This window comes from Carcharodon carcharias, chromosome 4 (genome assembly GCF_017639515.1).
Source record: "Carcharodon carcharias isolate sCarCar2 chromosome 4, sCarCar2.pri, whole genome shotgun sequence".
NCBI classification, from domain to species: domain Eukaryota; kingdom Metazoa; phylum Chordata; class Chondrichthyes; order Lamniformes; family Lamnidae; genus Carcharodon; species Carcharodon carcharias.
Window position 1 is genome coordinate 196,377,229 of NC_054470.1, and position 24,259 is coordinate 196,401,487.

Consider the following 24,259-nt stretch of genomic DNA (forward strand, 5'->3'; position numbering starts at 1 on the left):
GCTGGCCTTGCCAGTGACACCCATGTACCATGAAATGAATAAATTAAAATAAAACTTCCCTGTGCAATTTTTTTTTAAGCTTTCCCTCTTCAGGTCCGCTTCTCCTTCAAACGTCCCGACTGCACCTCTCACCTCAGAAAAACTCACCCCTTTGTCCTTGTAAATTACTGCCCAATCTCTAACTTTCCTTTCCTCTCTGAGGTGCTATTAATCTATTCTTAGTCTATTATCAGTCACCTATTAATAAGGAAGTCTTAACAACGCACTTTGAAAAGGGTAGGGCAGAAATATCCACCTGGCAGCTGGGCAGGCGTGAGCTTGGCCTGCTCGTGTGTGAAGTGATGGGGGTTGATGTTGGCCGAGCTGACGTCAATGCTCAGTCACACGATAGTCTGGTCACTGGGCAGGCTGCTGGCTCCAGAGTGCCTGCCGACAATTAAAAGGCCTCTTAAGGCCATTAAGTTATCAATTAACCTAAATTTTTCGCTGCCCATCCAACCTAACAGAGTCACATGAGAGGCTATGTTTTATTACATTTTTATTTTCTTTATTTTTTTTAATATCCCTCCATCCCCCTGAGACAGCTCTGCGCTGGCCAGCTTCCCTCTCGCCCCACCAAGGGCAAAGTTCTGCCCCTAGTGTGGTTAGAACGAGCAACATGGATTTTCGGGCACGGCCCGGGAGTGGCTGGGAAACGATCCACTGCCCACGATTGGCCTCCGATCGTGGTTTCACACCAATTAACGCCCAGCCAGTGTGAAAGGTGGCGCTGAGAGGCTCAGCGCTGCCAGGGTTGGAGGGCGAGAGCAGGAGTCTGCGCATGTGCTAAAAAATCCAAAGGCTGCCTGGCTGATTTACCCGCCCGCTAACTGTAAGGTTGGACAGACAGCGAAAAATAACTGTAATTAATGGCCTTAATAGGCCCCTTAATTGTGTGCAGTTTGGTCTCCACATTTAAGAAAGGATATACTTGCATTGGAGGCGGGGGACAGTGAACTTTCACTAAATTGCTCCCTGATATGAGGGGGTTATCCTGTGATGAGAGGGTTGAGTAAATTGGGTTTATATTCTCTGGAGTTTAGAAGAATGAGAAGCGACGTCATTGAAATTCACAAGATGCTGAAGGGGTTTGACAGGGTGGACGCTGAGAGATTGTTTCCACTGGTCGGGGAATCTAAAACCCAGGGCCACAGTCTGAGGATAAGGGGCTGATCATTTCGGACTGAGATGAGGAGAAACTACTTCACTCAAAGGGGTGTGAATCTTTGGATTTCTCTACCCCAGAGGGTTGTGGATGCTCCATCGTTGAATATACTTAAGGCCAGGATAGACAGGTTTTTGGTGTCTCAGAGGATTAAGGGATATGGGAAATGGGTGGGAAACTGGAATTGAAACCCAAGATCAGCCATGATGGTATTGAATAGGGGAGCAGGCTCGATGGGCTGAGTGGTCTGCTCCTGCTCCTATTTCTCGTGTTCTTGTGCCCTTGAACGTGTTGCTGCCTCCAAAACACGAACTCCATGTTTGAATCCCTCCAATCGGGTCTCAGCCCCTGCTACACTACTGAAACAGCTTTTATCAAAGTCACAAATCCTATGTGACTGTGACTAAGGTGAATTTTCCCTCCTCATCCTTCTCAGCCTGTCTGCAGCCTTTCACACGGTTGACACCATTCTCCTCCAACACCTCTCTACTGTCGTCCAGCTGCTCTCACCTGGTTCCATTCTTATCTACCTAATCGTAACCAGAGAATCACTTGAAATGGTTTCACTTCCCCGTTCTCCCCACCCCGTTAGCTCTGGTGTCCCACCAGGGATCTACCCTTGGTCCCCTCCTATTTCTCATCTACATGCCGTCCCTCAGGTGGTGTATAGAGCTAGATGGCTGATCAACCATGATCTCACTGAATGGCAGGAACAGGCTCAAGAGGTTAAATGATGTTTTCCAGTTCCTGTGCCTCTGTTCCTTGGTTTTCATTGCTTCACCATCGGTGACTTCAGCTGCCAAGGCCCTAATCTCTGAAACGACCCCCTTAGAACCAGCCTGTTTGACCAAGCCTTGGTCCCTGCCCCATTATCTCCTCGTGTGACCTCCCGGTCCTTATATTCTCGGTCTCAACAAGTAAAAGAAGGTGTCACAAACACATTCTTAACCACTTTATACACTTGTCCTGCTACCCTCCGGGATCTATGGACATACTCTCCAACTTTACTCTCTTCCTCTACATTTCTCAAAATCCTATTATTTATTGTCTATTCCCTTACCTTGTTTGTCCCTCTCCAGATGCATTTCTCTGTATTAAATTCCACTGCCCCTTGTCCGCCCATTCTCCCTTACTGTTTGTCACACTTCCAAATCTGGTACTGTTAGCAAATTGGCCGCAGGGTGACCATTGTCACTGGGGCTCCCTCTGTGTGCCACAGAGTGCCTGACTAGGAGGGTCCCACCCCAAACCCACAACTGGTGGTCTCCCAAAGCGTCGGAGGAACCCTCGCCCACTAGTGAAAGGTAATGGAGGCAGTAGGACTGTCCTCCACCTCTGCTGCCGCTGGCAGAATGCCATGGAGGCGAGAAGGTGATAGGCCCATCTTCTGACCTCTCTGCCCACCTCATACCTCATACCTCATTCCTGCAGGCCCCATATAATTCATCCCAGAGTCTGAGAAACAAGCTAACGTGTGGTAGGTGCTCACACAAAAACAAAAATAGCTGGAAAAACTCAGCAGGTCTGGCAGCATCGGCAGAGAGGAACACAGTTAACGTTTCGAGTCCGTATGACTCTTCAACAGAACTAAAGAAAAATGGAAATGAGATGAAATGTAAGCTGGTTGAGGGGGGTGGGACAGGTAGAGCTGGATAGAGGGCCAGTGATAGGTGGAGGCAAAGAAGAGATTGCCAAAGATGTCACAGACAAAAGGACAAAGGGGTGTTGATGGTGGTGATATTATCTAAGGAATGTGCTAATGGTGACATTAAGGGTAGAAAGCAGGACAAACAAGTGGCAGATAGTCCTAGTGGGGGTGGGGTGGGGGGAAGGGATCGAAATGGGCTAAAAGGTGGAGGTAAAACAATAGATGGAAATACATTTAAAAATAAGAGAAATAGATGGGAAGAGAAAAATATATTTTTTTTAAAAATTATTAGAAAAAAGGGGATCGGAAAGGGGGTGGGGATGGAGGAGAGAGTTCATGATCTGAAGTTGTTGAATTCAATATTCAGTCTGGAAGGCTGTAAAGTGCCTAGTCGGAAGATGAGGTGTTGTTCCTCCAGTTTGCGTTGAGCTTCACTGGAACAATGCAGCAGGCCAAAGATGGACACGTGGGCATGAGAGCAGGGTGGTGTGTTAAAATGGCAAGTGACATGGAGGTCTGGGTCATGCTTGTGGACAGACCGAAGGAGTTCCAATGAAAACAATTCAAGTCTATCCAACCTCTCTTCATAACTTAAATGTTTCATCCCAGGCAACATCCTGGTGAATCTCCTCTGCAACCCCTCCAGTGCAATCACATCCTTCCTATTGAAAGAGTAGCAGAGCCAGAAACCCTCAACTCATGTAAAAGAGTCTGAATATTCACCCAGAGTGCTGTATCCTCCTGGCTACAGATCAAATGCTGGAAAATGGGATTAGACCGGGTGGATCTTTTTTTTTTTGGCTAGCACTGACACGATGGGCAGAGTGGCCTCCTTCTGTGCTGTATATTTTTCTAAACTTTCTAAATATCTGAAAGGGAGGAATGTGCAGGGGTGTGGGGAGAGAGTGGCGGAGTGGGAGGGCGTGAATTGCTCCTTAGGAGAGCCAACACACACACGATGAGCCGAATGGCCTTCTTCTGTGCTGTAATGAGTCTGTGATTGCCCTCCCTAAAGTCTGTGCCTCCCTACCTCACTTTCTTCCCTTAAGATGTACAATAAATGCTCCCTCTTTGACCAAGCTCTTGGTCACCCATCCAATCTCCTTCATGTGGCTCAGGGTTAAGTTTTGGCTGATTTACACTCCTGTCAAGTGCCTTGGGGTGTTTTCCCAGATTAAAAGGTGCTATACAAATCACACGTTCTTCTTGTTAAATCTTTTTGCCGAGGCTCAAACATGAAGCTTAACTATTTGGGCAGCCGCTGGTGTCAGAGAACGCACCATCAACCTGGTGCTGAGGCAGACTCGCAAGAGGCAGGAGCCCCGGTGAATTCATCATCTTTGTGACCAGGGAGGTATCCAGTTGCTCCAAGCCAGGCCCGAACATGGCGAACCGGGGTTCCGCCTGGGGTACCAGCGAGAAGAAGAAGGAAGTCACCGAGCCGTAGACCGGGTGGCTCCATTTCCGGTGCTTCCTGCTCTCAGGAGAGCTCCTTAAATAACTGCGCAGAAAGAGACATGCGGTTATAATTTATTCATATTCCCGTCCCACTTGGTTTTACTGTTGAAAAGTCACAAGTACAGAGTGCAAAACACAACAAGGAGCAAAGGAGAGAAATTAGGAAATAGTCACTATCTGCCAGCAACTAGCTTCAAATGCCACAGGCTGTAGAACAGAGGGACAGGAGGAGGCCATTCAGCCCCTCCAGCCTGTTCCACCATTCAATAAGATTGTAGCTGTTCTGCATCCTAACAACATTCTCAGTTTGGCTCCATTTATCTCAATGCCCCTGTCTAGCTACAAAGTATTAATTGCAGATTTAAAATGATCGATTGAGCTACTGCTTTTTCACTTTTCCGAATAATTTCCACACTAGTCATTGCATGAAGACGTTTCCTAGCTTCTCTCCTGATTGGTCTGATTTTGGTTTTTTGCTGTGATCCACACACCCCACATCAGTAAAAACTGCTTTTCCTCGATGAAACCTATCAAACTCCTCCAGAAATCCTAAAAGCCTGAAATCACTTGTTAACCTTTTGTATTCCAAAGCCCTAGATTCTAGGGGGTGAAGGCGGTGTAATGGTCATGTCACTGGACTAGTAATCCAGAGGCCCAGACTGATGTTCTGGGGCTGGGGACACAGGTTCAAATCCCACAGCAGCTGGTGGAATTTAAATTCAATTAATAAAATCTGGAGTTAAAAACGAGTCTCAGTAATGATGACCATGAAACCATTGTCAATTGTTGTAAAAGCCCATCTGGTTCACTAGGGAAGGAAATCTGCTGTCCTTACTTGGTCTGGCCTGCATGTGACTCCAGACCCACAGCAATGTGGCTAACTCTTAACTACCCTCTGAAAGCAAGCCACTCAGCTCAAGGGTATGGGTGCCCACAGCCCATGAAAGAATAAAGAAAAACATATATAAATTATCCTCCTAATTTAACTCCCAGAACCCCAGTGACATTCCGGGACACTGTGTTGCAGTTCCCTCCAGGATGAATGTATCCTTTCTAAGATTCAGCGCCAAAAACCCATACACAATACTCTAGATGTAAGGGATGCGCGATGAGACAGGTAACTGCGCCAGAGTGAGGCAGAGACTGAGTAAGTAGCGAATTAGGTTCATGTGGTATGTTCTGGTAACTCCTTTTCAGGTGTTAACTATAGATGAAGGATCAAGATCTGGCATAGTACTAAACTTAAACCCAATTTGAAAGGGAGAAGAGTAGGTCTAAGACTAGTATTTTAAACTTAAATAAGTGCAACTATGTGGGCATGAAAGTGGAGCTAGCCAAAGTTAACTGGGATACTAGGTTAGGGATAGATCAATAAAGAAGCAGTGACAGTCATTCAAGGGGAAATTTCCAAATACTCAGTAAGTATATTCCTACTATAAAGAAAAATTCTAAGGGGAGGACCCACCATCCATGGTTAACTAGAGATGTTAAGGAAAGCTTCAAACTTAAGGAAAAAGTATATAACTGCACAAACATGAGTGGCAGGTCAGATGATTGGTCAGAATATAAAGAATGGCAAAGAGTGATTAAAAGGTTAATCAGGAAAAATAAATTAGAGTATAAGAGGAAGCTAGCTAGAAATATAAACATGGATAGCAAGAGTTGTTACAGTGTTGGCTCTCTAGAGGGTGACAGTGGGGAGTTAATAGTAGAGAATAAGGAAATGGTGGATGAAATGAACAAATATTTTGCTTCTATTTTCACTATAGAGGATACAAAAAACATTCCAGTAATAGCTGCAAATCAGGAGAGGGAGGGGAGAGGGGAACTTGGTGAAATTACAATCACCAAGGAAGTGGTACTAAGCAAACTGATGAAGCTGTGGGCTGAGAAATCTCCCACTGCTGACAGACTTCATCCTATGGTCTTAAAAGAGGTGGATAATGAGGTAGTGGATGCATTTATGTTAATCTTTCAAAATTTGCTAGATTTGCATGCGAGCAGGATGGTGTGTCGAAATGGGGCCAAGTGACAGGGCCATCTGTTACTTACTCCGTGATGTTCTTTCACACAATGCTAACCGTGTTCTGCTATAATCACATCCTGCTTACTTACCTTTATGCCACTATCAGCATAAAGGAAGACATGCCAGAAGTGCCGTTTTGGAAAGTGGCATCATCGGAACAGATGCAATGGAGGCGAAGGAACTGAGAGAATGGGATGGAGTCCTTACAGGAAGTGGGCTGTGAGGAGCTGTAGTCGAGGTAGCTGTGGGAGTTGGTAGGCTTGTATTGAATATTGGTGGACAGTCTATCACCAGAAATGGAAACAGAGAAATCAAGATGGTCACTACCATCAACACTCCCCTTGTCCTTCAGTTCATGACATCTTTGTCAATCCCTCCTTTGTCCCCACCTATTGCTGCCCTCCTATCCAGCTCCACCTGCCCCACCCCAGCCCTTAAACAGTATAAAAATCTTCACATTTCTACTTTTCAACTCTGAAGAATCATACAGACTCAAAACGTTAACTCTGTCTTTCTCTCCACAGATGCTGTCAAACCTGCTGAGTTTTTCCAGCATTTTCTGTTTTTGTTTCAGATTTCCAGCATCCACAGTATTTTGCTTTTATCCTTACTTTAATATTCGTCTTGTAATAAAGGATAGCATTCCATTAGCCCTCTTAATTATTCGCTGTACCTGCATACTAACTTTTTGTGACTCGTGCCTTGGAACAGATAGATCCCTCTGCACCTCAGAATTCTGCAGCCGTTCTCAGTTTAAGTAATACTCTGATTATTTATTCTTCCTGCCAAAGTGAACAACTTCACATTTCCCACAGTATACCCCATCTGCCAGATTTTTGCCCTTTTACTCAACCTATCTATATCCATCTGCAAACTCCTTATGTCCTCTTCACAAAATACTTTCCGACCTATCTTTGTGTCATCTGCATATTTAGCTCCCATGTCTTCACTCCCCTCATCTAAGTCATTGTAAATCATAAAAAGTTGAGGCCCCAGCACAGACCCCTGTGGGACTCCATTCGTCACATCCTGCCAATCAGAAAAAGACCCATTTATGCATGCTCTCTGCTTTCTGCCAACCAGCCAGTCTTCTGTCCAGGCTAATACGTTACCCCCACACCCTGAGCTTTTATTTTGCACAATAACCTTTGATGTGGCTCCTTATCAAATGCTTCTGGAAACCCACAGCATATGTTACTCCTTCATATATCTGCAATAAATTGATTAAACATGATTTCCCTTTCACAAGCCCATGCTGACTCTATTGATTACCTTGAGTTTTTCCAAGTGCCCAGCTATAACCTCCTTAATGATCGATTCTAACACCTTCCCCATGACAGACGTCAAGCTAACTGGCCTTTAGATTCCTGTTTTCTGCCCCCCTCCCTTCTTGAACAGAGGGGTTATATTTACTACTTTCCAATCTGATGGAACCTTCCAGACTCTAGCGAATTTTGAAAGATTAACATAAATGCATTAAAACAAAAAGGCAGAGTATTACTCAAGCATAGAAAATGGGATATAAAAGGAGATAAAACCACGGATAAACGAATAAAAATAAAATAACAGGATAAAAGATAAAAATGAATGTAGAAAAAAAGGGGATTAAAAAAGGTGTGGGGATGGAGGAGAGAGTTCATGGTCTGAAGTTGTTGAACTCAATATTCAGTCCGGAAGGCTGTAAAGTGCCTAGTCGGAAGATGAGGTGCTGTTCCTCCAGTTTGCGTTGAGCTTCACTGGAACAATGCAGCAGGCCAAGGACAGACGTGGGCATGAGAGCAGGGTGGAGTGTTGAAATGGCAAGTGACAGGGAGTCTGGGTAATGCTTGCAGACAGACCGAAGGTGTTCTGCAAAGCAGTCACCCAGTCTGTGTTTGGTCTCTCCAATGTAGAGGAGAGCGCACTGGGAGTTGAGGATGCAGTAGACTAAATTGAGGGAAGTGCAAGTGAAATGCTGCTTCTCCTGAAAGGAGTGTTTGGGCCCTTGGATGGTGACGAGGGGGGAGGTAAAGGGATTGCATGGGAAGGTGCCGTGCGAGGGGGTTGAGGCGTTGGGAGAGATGGAGGAGTGGACCAGGGTGTCCCGGAGGGAACGGTCCCTATGGTATGCTGGCAGTGGTGGGGGGGGGGGGTGCGGTGTTTGAAAGGGAAGATGTGTTTGGTGGTGGCATCATGCTGGAGTTGGCGGAAATGGCGGAGGATGATCCTTTGAATGCGGAGTCTGGTGGGGTGATAAGTGAGGACAAGGGGGACCCTATCATGGTTCTGGGAGGGAGAGGAAGGTGTGAGGGCGGATGCGCGGGAGATGGGCCGGACACAGTTGAGGGCCCTGTCAACTACCGTGGGTGGAAAACCTCGGTGAAGGAAGACAGGTCAGAGGAACTGTTTTGGGAAGTGGCATCATCAGAACAGATGCGATGGAGGCGAAGGAACTGAGAGAATGGGATGGAGTCCTTACAGGAAGTGGAATGTGAGGAGCTGTAGTCGAGGTAGCTGTGGGAGTCGGTAGGTTTGTAATGGATATTGGTGGACAGTCTATCACCAGAAATTGAGACAGAGAGGTCAAGGAAAGGAAGGGAAGTGTCAGAGATGGACCATGTGAAGGTGATGGAGAGGTGGAGATTGGAAGTAAAATTGAGAACGAAGCGGCACCAAAACAGTCATCGATGTACCAGAGAAAGAGTTGTGGGAGGGGGCCGGAGTAGGACTGGAACAAGGAATGTTCCACATACCCCATAAAGAGACAGGCATAGCTGGGGCCCATGCGGGTACCCATAGCCACACCTTTTATTTGGAGGAAGTGAGAGGAGTTAAAGGAGAAATTGTTCAGTGAGAGAACAAGTTCAGCCAGACAGAGAGTCGTGGTGGGTGGGGATTGTTGGGCCTCTGTTCAAGGAAGAAGCAGAGAGTCCTCAGACCATCCCGGTGGGGGATGGAGGTGTAGAGGGATTGGACGTCCAATCCTGAACAGTGTTGACAAGGTTGACATGGAAAGGATGGTTCTCTGGTGGGTGACACCTTGACACCTGGATCCAGACCCTCACACTGAGAGAGACCCAGAGAGGAAGAGAAACAGCTGCTGCTGTGCCAAGGAGGGGTAATAGCTGTCTTATGTTAGTCACCAAGCAGAATGTTGGTGAGAACGGACTCCCTGTTTGAAGAGACAAAACTTGTTGAGATTTAAGGACCAAGGAGTGACCAGAGGGTGTTTTGACACTGGAAATCAGTTGACGATACTCAGGAGGTTCAGCGAAGGAGCTTTCAAAAGGACACTGGAATATTGAATGCAAAGTGGGAGAGAGCTGGGGGCCCACTGAAATGTTGAGAGAAATTTGAGACTTTATCTACAAGGCTACATACCTGCTGAGAGCATGGCATAAAGTATAAATGTGACCTAGGGTTTTAATCAGTAAACAGGGAAAACAACTTTTCTGGCAGCATCGGCGGAGAAGAAAAGAGTTGACGTTACGAGTCCTCATGACCCTTCAACAGAACTTGAGTTTGAGTCCAAGAAAGAGTTGAAATATAAGCTGGTTTAAGGTGTGTGTGTGGGGGGTGGAGAGATAGAGAGAGAGAGAGAGGTGGGGGGGGTGTGGTTGTAGGGACAAACAAGCAGTGATAGAAGCAGATCATCAAAAGATGTCAACGACAATAGTACAATAGAACACATAGGTTTTAAAGTTAAAGTTGGTGATATTATCTAAACGAATGTGCTAATTAAGAATGGATGGTAGGGCACTCAAGGTATAGCTCTAGTGGGGTTTTTTTTTATATATAATGGAAATAGGTGGGAAAAGGAAAATCTTTATAATTTATTGGAAAAAAAAGGAAGGGGGAAACAGAAAGGGGGTGGGGATGGGGGAGGGAGCTCACGACCTAAAGTTGTTGAATTCAATATTCAGTCCGGAAGGCTGTAAAGTCCCTAGTCGGAAGATGAGGTGTTGTTCCTCCAGTTTGCGTTGGGCTTCACTGGAACAATGCAGCAAGCCAAGGACAGACATGTGGGCAAGAGAGCAGGGTGGAGTGTTAAAATGGCAAGCGACAGGGAGGTTTGGGTCATTCTTGCGGACAGACCGCAGGTGTTCTGCAAAGCGGTCGCCCAGTTTACGTCTGGTCTCTCCAATGTAGAGGAGACCACATTGGGAGCAACGAATGCAGTAGACTAAGTTGGGGGAAATGCAAGTGAAATGCTGCTTCACTTGAAAGGAGTGTTTGGGTCCTTGGACGGTGAGGAGAGAGGAAGTGAAGGGGCAGGTGTTGCATCTTTTGCGTGGGCATGGGGTGGTGCCATAGGAGGGGGTTGAGGAGTAGGGGGTGATGGAGGAGTGGACCAGGGTGTCCCAGAGGGAGCGATCCCTATGGAATGCCGATAAGGGGGGTGAAGGGAAGATGTGTTTGGTGGTGGCATCATGCTGGAGTTGGCGGAAATGGCGGAGGATGATCCTTTTAATGCGGAGGCTGGTGGGGTGATAAGTGAGGACAAGGGGGACCCTATCATGTTTCTGGGAGGGAGGAGAAGGCGTGAGGGCAGATGCACGGGAGATGGGCCGGACATGGTTGAGGGCCCTGTCAATGACCGTGGTGGAAAACCTCGGTTAAGGAAGAAGAAGGACATGTCAGAGGAACTGTTTTTGAATGTAGCATCATCGGAACAGATGCGACAGAGGCGAAGGAACTGAGAGAATGGGATGGAGTCCTTACAGGAAGCGGGGTGTTAGGAGCTGTAGTCGAGATAGCTGTGGGAGTCGGTGGGTTTGTAATGGATATTGGTGGACAGTCTATCACCAGAGATTGAGACAGAGATGTCAAGGAAGGGAAGGGAAGTGTCAGAGATGGACCACGTGAAAATGATGGAGGGGTGGAGATTGGAAGCAAAATTAATAAATTTTTCCAAGTCCCGGCGAGAGCACGAAGTAGCACCGAAGTAATCATCGATGTACCGGAGAAAGAGTTGTGGAAGGGGGCCGGAGTAGGACTGCAACAAGGAATGTTCCACATAACCCATAAAGAGACAGGCATAGCTGGGGGCCATGTGGGTACCCATAGCCACACCTTTTATTTGGAGGAAGTGAGAGGAGTTGAAGGAGAAATTGTTCAGCGTGAGAACAAGTTCAGCCAGACGGAGGAGAGTAGTGGTGGATGGGGATTGTTTGGGCCTCTGTTCGAGGAAGAAGCTAAGGGCCCTCAGACCATCCTGGTGGGGGATGGAGGTGTAGAGGGATTGGACGTCCATGGTGGAGAGGAAGCGGTTGGGGCCAGGGAACTGGAAATTGTTGATGTGACGTAAGGTGTCAGAGGAATCACGGATGTAGGTGGGAAGGGACTGGACAAGGGGAGAGAGAAGGGAGTCAAGATAACGAGAAATTAGTTCTGTGGGGCAGGAGCAAGCTGAGACGATCGGTCTACCGGTGCAGTTCTGTTTGTGGATTTTGGGTAGGAGATAGAAGCGGGCCGTCCGAGGTTGGGCGACTATCAGGTTGGAAGCTGTGGGAGGGAGATCCCCAGAGGAGATGAGGTCAGTGACAGTCCTGGATACAATGGCTTGATGTTCAGTGGTGGGGTCATGGTCCAGGGAGAGGTAGGAGGAAGTGTCTGCGAGTTGACGCTCAGCCTCCGCGAGGTAGAGGTCAGTGCGCCAGACAACAACAGCACCACCCTTGTCAGCGGGTTTGATGACAATGTCAGGGTTGGACCTGAGAGAATGGAGTGCAGTAAGTTCAGAGAGAGACAGGTTAGAGTGGGTGAGAGGAGCAGAGAAATTGAGACGACTAATGTCGCGCCGACAGTTCTCAATGAAAAGATCAAGAGAAGGTAAGAATCCAGAGGGAGGGGTCCAGGTGGAGGGAGAATATTGAAGATGGGTAAAAGGATCCGTTGAACTGGGAGAGGACTCCTGCCCAAAGAAGTGAGCCCGGAGACGAAGACGGCGGAAGAAGAGTTCAGTATCATGCCGAGCCCGAAATTCATTGAGGTGAGGGCGTAAGGGTATGAAACTAAGTCCTTTGCTGAGCACTGAACGTTCAGCATCGGAGAGGGGAAGGTCAGGGGGTATAGTGAATACACGGCTGGGGTTGGGATTGGAAGATGGGGTGGGGACGGAGGGACAGGCAGGGGTGGAGGGTCCTAGATGGGTGTTGGTGTTGATGAGTTGTTGGAGCTTGCGTTCCTTAGCACTTGAGAGAAAGAGAAAAAGTTTCTTGTTGAGGCGTCGGATGAGCCGAAGAATAAAATGAAACTGGGGGCACGCGCAGCTTTGAAAAAGAGTGCGGTGGTGCTGCTGGAGGGAGAGGTCAAGTGTGTTCATATGGCGGCGCATGGCACTGAGTGTGGATCTCAGAATGTGACGGGAACAGCAGTCCGAGAAATGTTTTATGTCCCGGAGATACCTGTAATCCTGGGTGGGTTCGAAACATGAGGGGTGGAATTTCAGTTGAAATCCACGTGGGGTAAGTCGGAGATGGGGACAGTCACTGAGAAAGGAGATATGGCTGTGAATGCCTTATCGGCATTCCGTAGGGATCGCTCCCTCTGGGACACCCTGGTCCACTCCTCCATCACCCCCTACTCCTCAACCCCCTCCTATGGCACCATCCCATGCCCACGCAAAAGATGTAACACCTGCCCCTTCACTTCCTCTCTCCTCACCGTCCAAGGACCCAAACACTCCTTTCAAGTGAAGCAGCATTTCACTTGCATTTCCCCCAACTTAGTCTATTGCATTCGTTGCTCCCAATGCGGTCTCCTCTACATTGGAGAGACCAAACGTAAACTGGGCGACCGCTTTGCAGAACACCTGCGGTCTGTCCGCAAGAATGACCCAAACCTCCCTGTCGCTTGCCATTTTAACACTCCACCCTGCTCTCTTGCCCACATGTCTGTCCTTGGCTTGCTGCATTGTTCCAGTGAAGCCCAACGTAAACTGGAGGAACAACACCTCATCTTCCGACTAGGGACTTTACAGCCTTCCGGACTGAATATTGAATTCAACAACTTTAGGTCGTGAGCTCCCTCCCCCATCCCCACCCCCTTTCTGTTTCTCCCTTCCTTTTTTTTCCAATAACTTATAAAGATTTTCCTTTTCCCACCTATTTCCATTATATATATAAAAAACCCCCACTAGAGCTATACCTTGAGTGCCCTACCATCCATTCTTAATTAGCACATTCGTTTGGATAATATCACCAACTTTAACTTTAACACCTATGTGTTCTATTGTACTATTGTCGTTGACATCTTTTGATGATCTGCTTCTATCACTGCTTGTTTGTCCCTACAACCACACCCCCCCCCCCACCTCTCTCTCTCTCTCTATCTCTCCGCCCCCCACACACACACCTTAAACCAGCTTATATTTCAACTCTTTCTTGGACTCGAACTCAAGTTCTGTCGAAGGGTCATGAGGACTCGAAACGTCAACTCTTTTCTTCTCCGCCGATGCTGCCAGACCTGCTGAGTTTTTCCAGGTAATTCTGTTTTTGTTTTGGATTTCCAGCATCCGCAGTTTTTTTGTTTTTAAAACAACTTTTCTGTAGTTTAATGTATTAGTTGTCTACTAAATAAAATTTAGTCATGTTGATTTGAGTGTGTTTGTTACAGTAAAGGGATTCAAATCTAAAATCTTGTCATGAGACTCTTTCTATTGGCTGCTGAGAAATTCTTATCTCTCTTTAAAAATTATTGGTCTCTATGGGGACCACAAGGGGATTTTGGCTAAAGCATCTGTGATTTCCTCATCTCCTTTCTTTGAAATCCTTGGATGGAAATCACCAGGTTCCAGTGTCTTACACAGGACATACCGCACAGAAACAGACCATTCGACCCAGCCAGCCCATGCTGGTGTTTATGCTCCACTTGAAGCCTCCTCCCATCTTTCCTCGTCTAAATCTACCATCATAACCCTCTATCCTCTTCTACCTCATATACCTGTCTAACTTCCCCTTAAATACATCGATACTATTCACTTCAACCTGTGGTAGCGAGCTCCACATTCTCACTGCACTTTGGGTAAAGAAGTTTCTTCTGAATTCCCAATGGGATTTCTTGGTGACTATCTTATATTGATGGTCTCTAGTTATGCTCTTCCCCACAAGAGGAAGCATTGATGTTTATTCTTGTAGCAGGGGTCCCAACATCAAGTCAGAAAGCCAGAGGCAACCCTGCCTCGGCTGTTTGTGAGACCCAAGGCCACGTTTTTCAGGAGTCCGCCAACTAATGAGTTACTGTTGGGGCTGCTGGCCCTTTAGAGAATGGCCGTCCACCCACAGGAGCTGCCGGCCAATCAGAGGGTCAGCAGCTCATCCGGCTCAGCAGCTTAGCCAGGAGCAGTGGCCACTGTTGAGGCTGCACCTGGAAGAAGAGGATGCCATGGGACAATGCCATTCGCCATTCCGGATACTCAGGATCTGGGGCTGCCGGGGCCAGTCAGGCAGGTCCTGGTGTGGGGATTTGCTGATGAAGCTGACACTGCCACTCATGGTGGCGCTGCAGGGGCCAGGGTGCCAGTGGACATTTTGTTGGGTTTTCAAGCACTGGCTGGGTGTGTACTGCTTGTACTCTGCCTGTTACAGATAACTGAAGGAACATGCTGATTGATTCAATCAGCCAATTGTTGGAAGGTACGGCATCACACTGGCACGGAAGCTCATACCTGACATTGGTCAACAAGATGTCTACTGTTAGCTGTGATTCAGAGATTGGGCAGCACTTTCTGAACAATCCTGAGTGTGCTAATAGCTACACTAACAACCAATTTAAAATAACCAGTCAAGCTCGTAACATCACTCATTTAGACTTGCTAGAAGCAACATACATTCACAGACTGGGACCTGTTCTCCTCAAACAAACGGAATATGGTCAAGCCTTGAACCTTTTTTGAATTACCTGGGAGCTTGGGGAGCCTATAATTCCCTGTTACTTTCTCCATGGCAATGTCTCGGCCAATTAGAGCCAACTTGCCAACCAATCAGCACACCATAGAACCATAGAACACTACAGCACAGAAAAACAGGCCATTCGGCCCTTCTTGTCTGTGCTGAAATATTATTCCGCTAGTCCCATTGACCTGCACCCAGTCCATAACCCTCCAGACCTTTCCCATCCATGTAACTATCCAATTTATTCTTAAAACTTAAGAGTGAGTCCGCATTTACCACGTCAGATGGTAGCTTGTTCCACACTTTCACCACTCTCTGAGTGAAGAAGTTCCCCCTAATGTTCCCCCTAAACCTTTCCCCTTTCACCCTAAAGCTATGTCCTCTCGTGTTTATCTCTCCTAATCTAAGTGGAAAGAGCCTACTTGCATTTACTTTGTCTATACCCCTCATAATTTTGTGAAATTCTATCATATCTCCCCTCATCCTTCTGCACTCCAAGGAATAAAGTCCTAACCTGTTTAATCTTTCCCTGTAACTCAACTCCTTAAGACCCGGCAATATCCTAGTAAGTCTTCTCTGCACTCTCTCAATCTTACTGATATCCTTCCTGTAGTTAGGCGACCAGAACTGCACACAATACTCCAAAGTTGGCCTCACCAATGTCTTATACAACCTCACCATAACATCCCAACTCCTATAGTCAATACTTTGATTTATGAAGGCCAGTATGCCAAAAGCTTTCTTTACAACCTTGTCTACCTGTGACGCCACTTTCAGGGAACTATGTACCTGAACTTCCAGATCCCTTTGTTCCTCCACACTCCTCAGCGCCCTACCATTTACTGTGTATGTCCTACCTTGGTCTGACTTTCCAAAATGCAACACCTCACACTTTTCCGCATTAAATTCCATCTGCCATTTTCTGGCCCATTTTACCAGTTGGTCCAGATCTCTCTGCCAGCTTTGAAAGCCTTCCTCGCTGTCCACAACTCCTCCAATCTTAGTGTCATCAGCAAACTTGCTGATCCAATTCACCACCTTATCATCCAAATCATTGATATAGGCAACAAACAACAATGGTCCCAGCACAGATCCCTGAGGCACACCACTAGTCACAGACCTCCAGTCTGAGAAGCAATCATCCACTACCACTCTCTGTCTTCTCCCACACAGCCAATTTCGAATCCAGTTTATAACATCTCCATGGATACCAAGTGTCTGAACCTTCTGAACTAACCTCCCATGTGGGACCTTGTCAAAGGCCTTACTAAAGTCCATGTAGACAACATCCACAGCCTTTCCTTCATCTACTTTCTTGGTAACCTCCTCGAAAAACTCTACAAGGTTCATTAAACACAACATACCACGCATAAAGCCATGCTGACTATCTTTAATCAGCCCTTGGCTGTCCAAATAATTATATATCCGATCTCTTGGAACACCTTCCAATAATTTACCTACTACTGACGTCAGGCTCACTGGCCTGTAATTACCTGGTTTACTTTTGGAGACTTTTTTAAACAACGGAACAACATGAGCTACCCTCCAATCCTCCGGCACCTCACCCGCGGCTAAGGACATTTTAAATATTTCTGCCAGGGCCCCTGCAATTTCTACACTAGTCTCCCTCAAGGTCCAAGGGAATATCATGTCAGGCCTGGGGGATTTATCTACCTTTATTTGCTGCAAAGCATCAAGCACCTCCTCCTCTTTAGTCTCTATATGTTCCATGACACTACTGCTTGTTTCCCTACCTTCCTTACACACTATGCCAGTTTCCTGAGTAAATACTGATGCAAAAAAACTGTTTAAGATCTCCCCCATCTCGTGAGGCTCCACACATAGACGACCACTCTGATCTTCAAGGGGACCAATTGTGTCCCTTACTATCCTTTTACTCTTAATATACTTGTAGAAACCCTTCAGGTTTACCTTCACATTATCTGCCAAAGCAACCTCATGTCTTCTTTTTGCCTTCCTGATTTCCTTTTTTAGTACTTTCTTACATTTTCTATACTCTACAAGTACCTCATTTGCTTCTTGTTGCCTATACCTGCTATACACCTCTCTCTTTTTCTTAACCCTTGAAAACCAAGGTTCCCTATGCCTGTTAACTTTGCCTTTAATCCTGACAGGAACATGCAAACTCTGCACTCTCAAAATTTCGCCTTTGAATGCCTTCCACTTACTGAACACATCCTTGCCAGAAAACAACTTAAGCCAATCCACTCTTCCTAGATCCTTTCTCATTTCCACAAAATTGGCCTTTCTCCAATTTAGAATCTCAACTCGAGGACCAGACCTATCCTTATCCATAATTAGCTTAAAACTAATGACATTGTGGTCACTGGACCCAAAATGTTTGCCTACACATACTTCTGTCACCTGACCTGTCTGGTTCCCTAATAGGAGATCCCAAACCACTCTCCTGTAGTATAAATTGTCGTGATTGTTTGAAATTTGGCATTCTTGTATTTGTCCTGAAAACAAAAAGCTTCAGCAACATGCCTCTCTTTTCAGCAAGTTTCAAGTTTTGAATTGGTCCAGCAATAATCCAGATGGGCAGAATACCCTCCTCCTGTGCTATGATTTTCCACGATTTTATGAGCTAGAGAATCAGAGAATGTGCCTGCACAGAAACAAACCATTCAAGCAGTCAAATCTGTGCTGCTTTTTCTCGCTACATGAACCAGCTGGTTTAATCCCTCCTGCTTCCTCCCCAAACCCTTTAACAGTCTTTCATCTCGGGCAGTACCCAATGCTCTGTTAATACATTTACAGACTCCACAATGGCTCATGGCACAAAAGTCCACAGCTTAACCACCCCCTGTAAAGGCATTTCCTTCTAACCTCTTAATTACTTTTGTGAGTATTATACATCTTTCAGCCTTACTTTGACAAAAATATAATGCATTATACATTAAAAAGACTTAATTTGAGCTAGGTACAGCAAATTCTGTAGCGCTGACTACAGATGGCACTTTACCAGGCAGCGGACTTACAGCATAGAGAGCCCTGAAGTGGCCTTCTCATGGTCAAATACCTGGTGAATTCATTGGCTGACATAGGAATAATGATTAGTTCCTAGAGGTCATCTCACTTACGCTGTCATGTAGTCGTGCTCTGTACTGTCCGTAAGAGGTTTTCCCAGTAATGCTGCATGCGGCAGAGAGAGATGGTCCACAGAATTCCAGTGGGGAAGATCACGCAGTAGGAAGTAGCGCCACAAAAGTGGGTCACGGACCATGGCATTCCAATAACGATTAACACACCCCAGCCGGCACAGATCCCATGGAGACAGTAAGGCCATGATGTACAGGTGCACCTCCACCTAGAACAGGAGGACAGCGATTTCAGCCTGTCAAATCCACCCATTTTAAAGGTTGCATAGTTCAGGCAGGAAGAAAATAGCAGTTCTGTTTGGCTCCCCAGAGAAAAGTAAATATTCTCATTTGGTTGGAAGCAGACTAGCGGTGGAGTCTTCAAAGTACCAAAGCATGTCATCAGTTTGCTTTAGACAAACACTTGTAGTTCACAAATGCACATATTTTGTGCAGTTTAAATAGTGCCCTTCCCCTCTGGGGACTGGTTTGAACCTCAGCCACACCGATACAAGTAGCGGTTCCCCTTTCTCCTGGCTGTAAGAGTTCTATATGAAATTATTTCTCCATTTGACCCAGTTCCCACATTTAGAGAGAGAGAGAGTGTGTGTGTGTGTGTGTGTGTGTGTGTGTGTCTGTGCGTTGAGAGTGTGATAAACAAGGTTGGTAAAAACAACAGGCTCCAGTTACCACCCAGGGTTACAATGTCCAGCAATAACAGAGGCGAGGTTCAAACAAGGGGAGGGATAGCAACGTAACATTCCTAGCTGCAGTGTATTCAGAAAAATAGGAAGAGGAGTCGGCTATATGCCCCTGGAGCTTGTTTCGCCATTCAAAAAGATCATGGCTGATTTACAAATTTAATCCAATGTAGACACGAACAAAATTCTATCCATTTCAGTTTTAAAATTAACAAACAATCTATCTACCATCATTGACGGAAGAGTGTTCCAAATTTCTACCACCCTCTTTGAGTCAAAGTGTTTCCTAATTTCACTCAGGCAAGATCTGGCTATAATGTTTAGACCACACTGCCTAGTCCGAGACTCTCCACACAGCAGGAATACTACCTCCCTGTCGACCCTATCTGTTCCTCTTAATATATTAAACTTTGATCGAGTCACCCTTTAACCTTCTAAATTCCAGTGACTACAACCCTAGATGGTTTAACCTCTCCTCGTAATTGATACCTGGACTCCATGGTTTAATTCTGGCAAATAAACACTACACTTCCTCCAAGGCCAATAGATCGTTGCTAAGGTGCCCAGAAGAGGTTGCAGTGTGCCAGTTTAATCAAAGCTGTGTACAACTGAATCATAAGAAGCAAAGGAGGGACAGACGAACATACAAATTAGGAGCAGATGGACAGTGTAGAGGGAGCTTTACACTATATCTAACCCCGTGCTGTACCTGTCCTGGGAGTGTTTGATGGGGACAGTGTAGAGGGAGCATTACTCTGTATCTAACCCCGTGCTGTACCTGTCCTGGGAGTGTTTGATGGGGACAGTGTAGAAGTAGCTTTACTCTGTATCTAACCCCGTGCTGTACCTGTCCTGGGAGTGTTTGATGGTAACAGTGTAGAGGGAGATTTACTCTGTATCTAACCCCGTGCTGTACCTGTCCTGGGAGTGTTTGATGGGGACAGTGTAGAGGGAGCTTTACTCTGTATCTAACCCCGTGCTGTACCTGTCCTGGGAGTGTTTGATGGGGACAGTGTAGAGGGAGATTTACTCTGTATCTAACCCTGTGCTGTACCTGTCCTGGGAGTGTTTGATGGGGACAGTGTAGAGGGAGCTTTACTCTGTATCTAACCCCGTGCTGTACCTGTCCTGGGAGTGTTTGTTGAGGACAGTATAGAGGAGCTTTACTCTGTATCTAACCCCTTGCAATACCAGTCCCGGGAATGGTTGATGCGGACAGTGTAGAGGGAGCTTTACTCTATGTCTAACCCCGTGCTGTACCTGTCCTGGGAGTGTTTGATGTGGACTGTGTAGAGGGAGATTTACTCTGTATCTAACCCCGTGCTGTACCTGTCCTGGGAGTGTTTGATGTGGACTGTGTAGAGGGAGATTTACTCTGTATCTAACCCCGTGCTGTACCTGTCCTGGGAGTGTTTGATTTGGACAGTGTAGAGGGAGATTTACTCTGTATCTAACCCCGTGCTGTACCTGTCCTGGGAGTGTTTGATGGGGACAGTGTAGAGGGAGATTTACTCTGTATCTAACCCCGTGCTGTACCTGTCCTGGGAGTGTTTGATTTGGACAGTGTAGAGGGAGATTTACTCTGTATCTAACCCCGTGCTGTAACTGTCCTGGGAGTGTTTGATGGGGACAGTGTAGAGGGAGTTTTACTCTGTATCTAACCCCGTGCTGTACCTGTCCTGGGAGTGTTTGATGGGGACAGTGTAGAGGGAGCTTTACTCTGTATCTAACCCCGTGATGTACCTGTCCTGGGAGTGTTTGATGGGGACGGTGTAGAGGGACCTTTACTCTGTATCTAACCCCATGCTGTACCTGTCCTGGGAGTGTTTGATGGGGACAGTGTAGAGGGAGCTTTACTCTGTATGTAACTCCAAGCTGTACTTATCCTGAGGGCGTTTGATGGGGACGGTGTAGAGGGAGGTTTACTCTGTATCTAACCCCGTGCTGTACCTGTCCTGGGAGTGTTTGATGTGGACAGTGTAGAGGGAGATTTACTCTGTATCTAACCCCGTGCTGTACCTGTCCTGGGAGTGTTTGATGGGGACGGTGTGGAGGGAGATTTACTCTGTATCTAACCCCGTGCTGTACCTGTCCTGGGAGTGTTTGATGGGGACAGTGTAGAGTGAGCTTTACTCTGTATCTAACCCGTGCTGTACCTGTCCTGGGAGTGTTTGATGGGGACAGTGTAGAGGGAGCTTTACTCTGTATCTAACCCCGTGCTGTACCTGTCCTGGGAGTGTTTGATGGGGACAGTGTAGAGGGAGATTTACTCTGTATCTAACCCCGTGCTGTACCTGTCCTGGGAGTGTTTGATGGGGACAGTGTAGAGGGAGATTTACTCTGTATCTAACCCCGTGCTGTACCTGTCCTGGGAGTGTTTGATGGGGACAGTGTAGAGGGAGATTTACTCTGTATCTAACCCCGTGCTGTACCTGTCCTGGGAGTGTTTGATGTGGACGGTGTAGAGGGAGCATTACTCTGTATCTAACACCGTGCTGTACCTGTCCTGGGAGTGTTTGTTAGGGAACGTGTAGAGGGAGCTTTACTCTATCTAACCCCGTGCTCTACCTGTCCTGGGAGTGTTTGATGGAAAAGGTGTAGAGGAAGATTTACTCTGCATCTAACCCCATGCAGTACCTGTCCTGGGAGTGTTTGATGAGGACAATGTAGAGGTAGGTTTACTCTGTATCTAACCCTGTGCTGTACCTGTCCTGGGAGTGTTTGATGGGGACAGTTGGTGTAAAAACACATCCATGCCACCACCGTCCCTCTCCCACAGGTGGATCTGATGTTAAGATCCCAGCAGTAAATATCCTCTATACAGCAATTCAAACACATCAGTAATTGATTAAAATGTAGCTGAAATCTTTATTTTAAATTACACAGACCATTAGAGTCATAGGTTAGTGAGGTCAGATATATCAGGTACGCGACTGGTTTTACAAACACACTGACGACCACCCTGCACCAGGAGAGGAACTGAGACAGAGGGACTTACCGGTAATATCTGTAAGGGTGTCGCTTCTGTTGGCTCTGTCTCTACCTCCAAAGGAGTCTTCTCTCCCAACAGGCGCCTACTGCTCCGGAGATACCTATCTCGTAAATGCCTGAAACTCGTAACGATCGCGTTTTCAATCCTGCTCCACTCATTTCCCATGTCCTCAGTCTCTGCCATTTCTCAGCGCTGCTCCTGCTCTGTGACCTCTCCCTGTCTGTTCATTCGGGAAAATGGTAAACACTGGTCTGGCTGCAGGAAATCTCTCTCTGGCAATTAGCACCTGGTTTGAAATGTTATCACTACAGAGAATTCAATCTTCTGGAACCGCTTTGGGCACCAGTTCATTATTTCTGCCCTTTACATACTTTTTGAAAATACAATAAATTCAAAGGGAAATAAAGCAAATTTTCTAAGTGCTAAACACTCCCAATCCTGTCTCCAGACAGACTGGGAATCACTGACTGCTCCAGCTCTCTCTGCCCTTCCCTCTCTCTCTCTCTCTTTCTCGTCCTTCACCACTTTCACTCCTTTATCTTTTTGTGTGTGTGTCAGTCACCCCTTCATCTCACTTTCCTCTCTCTCTGTGGCTCTGCTATCCGTCTTCCTCTTCCACTTTCAGTCTGTCTTCGTCATACTCGCAATGTTGTCATTTTACACATCTGTTTCCGAGTGGGAGATCAGGAATGACGGGATTTTCAGTGTTCTGGGAGTTGAAGTCCTGTGAAGCAGGTTAACATTTGTGGAATACCCTCCCTAAACAGCCCCACCTCTCCCTCCAGCTCTACCTGAAAACCCCTCTCCTGTCCTGACTTAACCCATGGTGACTTGGCAAACAGCATATTCATCCTTTCTGTTCATGTTTCTCTCTGTGAAATCACTTGAGATGTTTTCTACTTTCATGGTGCTCTATAATTTCCACCTTTACTGTCTGTGGAGCATCATGAGCATATCCTGGCAAGGCAATGTCACTGATGCAGCCTCCCTCTCAAAGGCAGAGCTCCCGGGCGTGTTGGCGCTCATCAAACAGAGGCACCTTCAGTGGGATGGAGGGCAGTCACATACCCAGGGCCTTTCGGTCTGGTCAGGTACTCGGAGCTGAACGACAGTGGGTGCTCAAGGCTCCATTTCAAGGATGCTCTTCAGTGTGACATGGAAGCGACTGTCACACCTGGGAGTCACTCGCTGGTGAACGAGGGGTGTATTGACACTTCCTGTGGTCCGGCCTGAACCACCAGAATGAGCAGTAGCTACACCAGCTTGGTGACAGGCACCAAAACAACAACCCACCGCTCCTTTTCTCTGTTGCAAACAGTCATCTTAAACCCCTTTGCTCATTCTCCTCAACCTCCAACACACACAATAAGTGTGAGGGAACTCATGAACTTCTTTGCCGCTAAGATGGAGACAGTCCAATCAGCTGTCTCTGCTGTGACCCAAACTTCCACCATCCTGCCAGGACAAACTTCCTCGAATGTTCCCCCGCTCTGTCCTGAACTCAGCTTTCTCTAGTTTCTCTCTCCTCCGATACCCTCTCTGAGCTCATCTTGTCCTGAGACCCAGCTCCTACTCCCACTAAATTGCTGATCCCCTGACTTCCCCCTCCTAGTTTTCCGTGTTAGCTGATATTGTGATTGCTTCTCTCTCTTTTGGTGTTGCCCCCTCTCTCTCCTTTAAATCTGCTGTCATCACCCCTCTCCTCAAAAAACCAAACCTTCACCCCACCATCCTTGCAAACTATCACCCCCATCTCGAACCTCCCTGCCCTCTCCAAAGTCCTTGAAAATGCTGTCACCTCCCACACCCATTCCCATTCTCCCTAGAACTCCACGTTTGCATCCTCCAATCAGGTTCCAGGCCCTGCTACAAGACTAAAATGGCTCTTATCAAAGTCACTAATGACATCCTGTGTGACTGAGGTAAACTTTCCCTCCTCGTCCTCCTCAACCTGTCTGCAGCCTTTGACCCGGTGACCACAACATCCTCCTCCAATCCCTCTTCACTGTCGTCCAGCTGGGTGGGACAGCTCTCATCCGGCCCCATCCTTATCTAACCAATCGTAACCAGAGATGCTCTGGAAATGGCTTCTCTTCCTGTTCCTGCACCATTACCTCTGGTGTACCCCCAGGATCTACCCTTGTACCCTCCTATTTCTCATCTACAAGCTGCACCTCGGCGACATCATCTGAAAGCACAGCGTTAATTTTCACACATACACTGACAACACCCAGCTCTACCTCACCACCACCTCTC

At 46.9% G+C, this 24,259-nt stretch overlaps 1 protein-coding gene across 1 annotated transcript in view; it reads right to left on the reverse strand.

Moving 5' to 3' along the window:
• fbxo4 (F-box protein 4) overlaps positions 1-22,644 on the reverse strand; it is a 39,211-nt gene extending 16,567 nt beyond the window's left edge. Inside the window, exons 1-3 of the mRNA XM_041185251.1 lie at positions 22,010-22,644; positions 18,314-18,540; positions 4,133-4,353 (exon numbers count right to left, since the gene is read on the reverse strand). Coding sequence (XP_041041185.1) covers positions 4,133-4,353; positions 18,314-18,540; positions 22,010-22,186 — 625 coding nt within the window. The 5' untranslated portion in view covers positions 22,187-22,644. The remainder of the gene's footprint in view (positions 1-4,132; positions 4,354-18,313; positions 18,541-22,009) is intronic.
• Between the last annotated feature and the right edge of the window lie 1,615 nt (positions 22,645-24,259).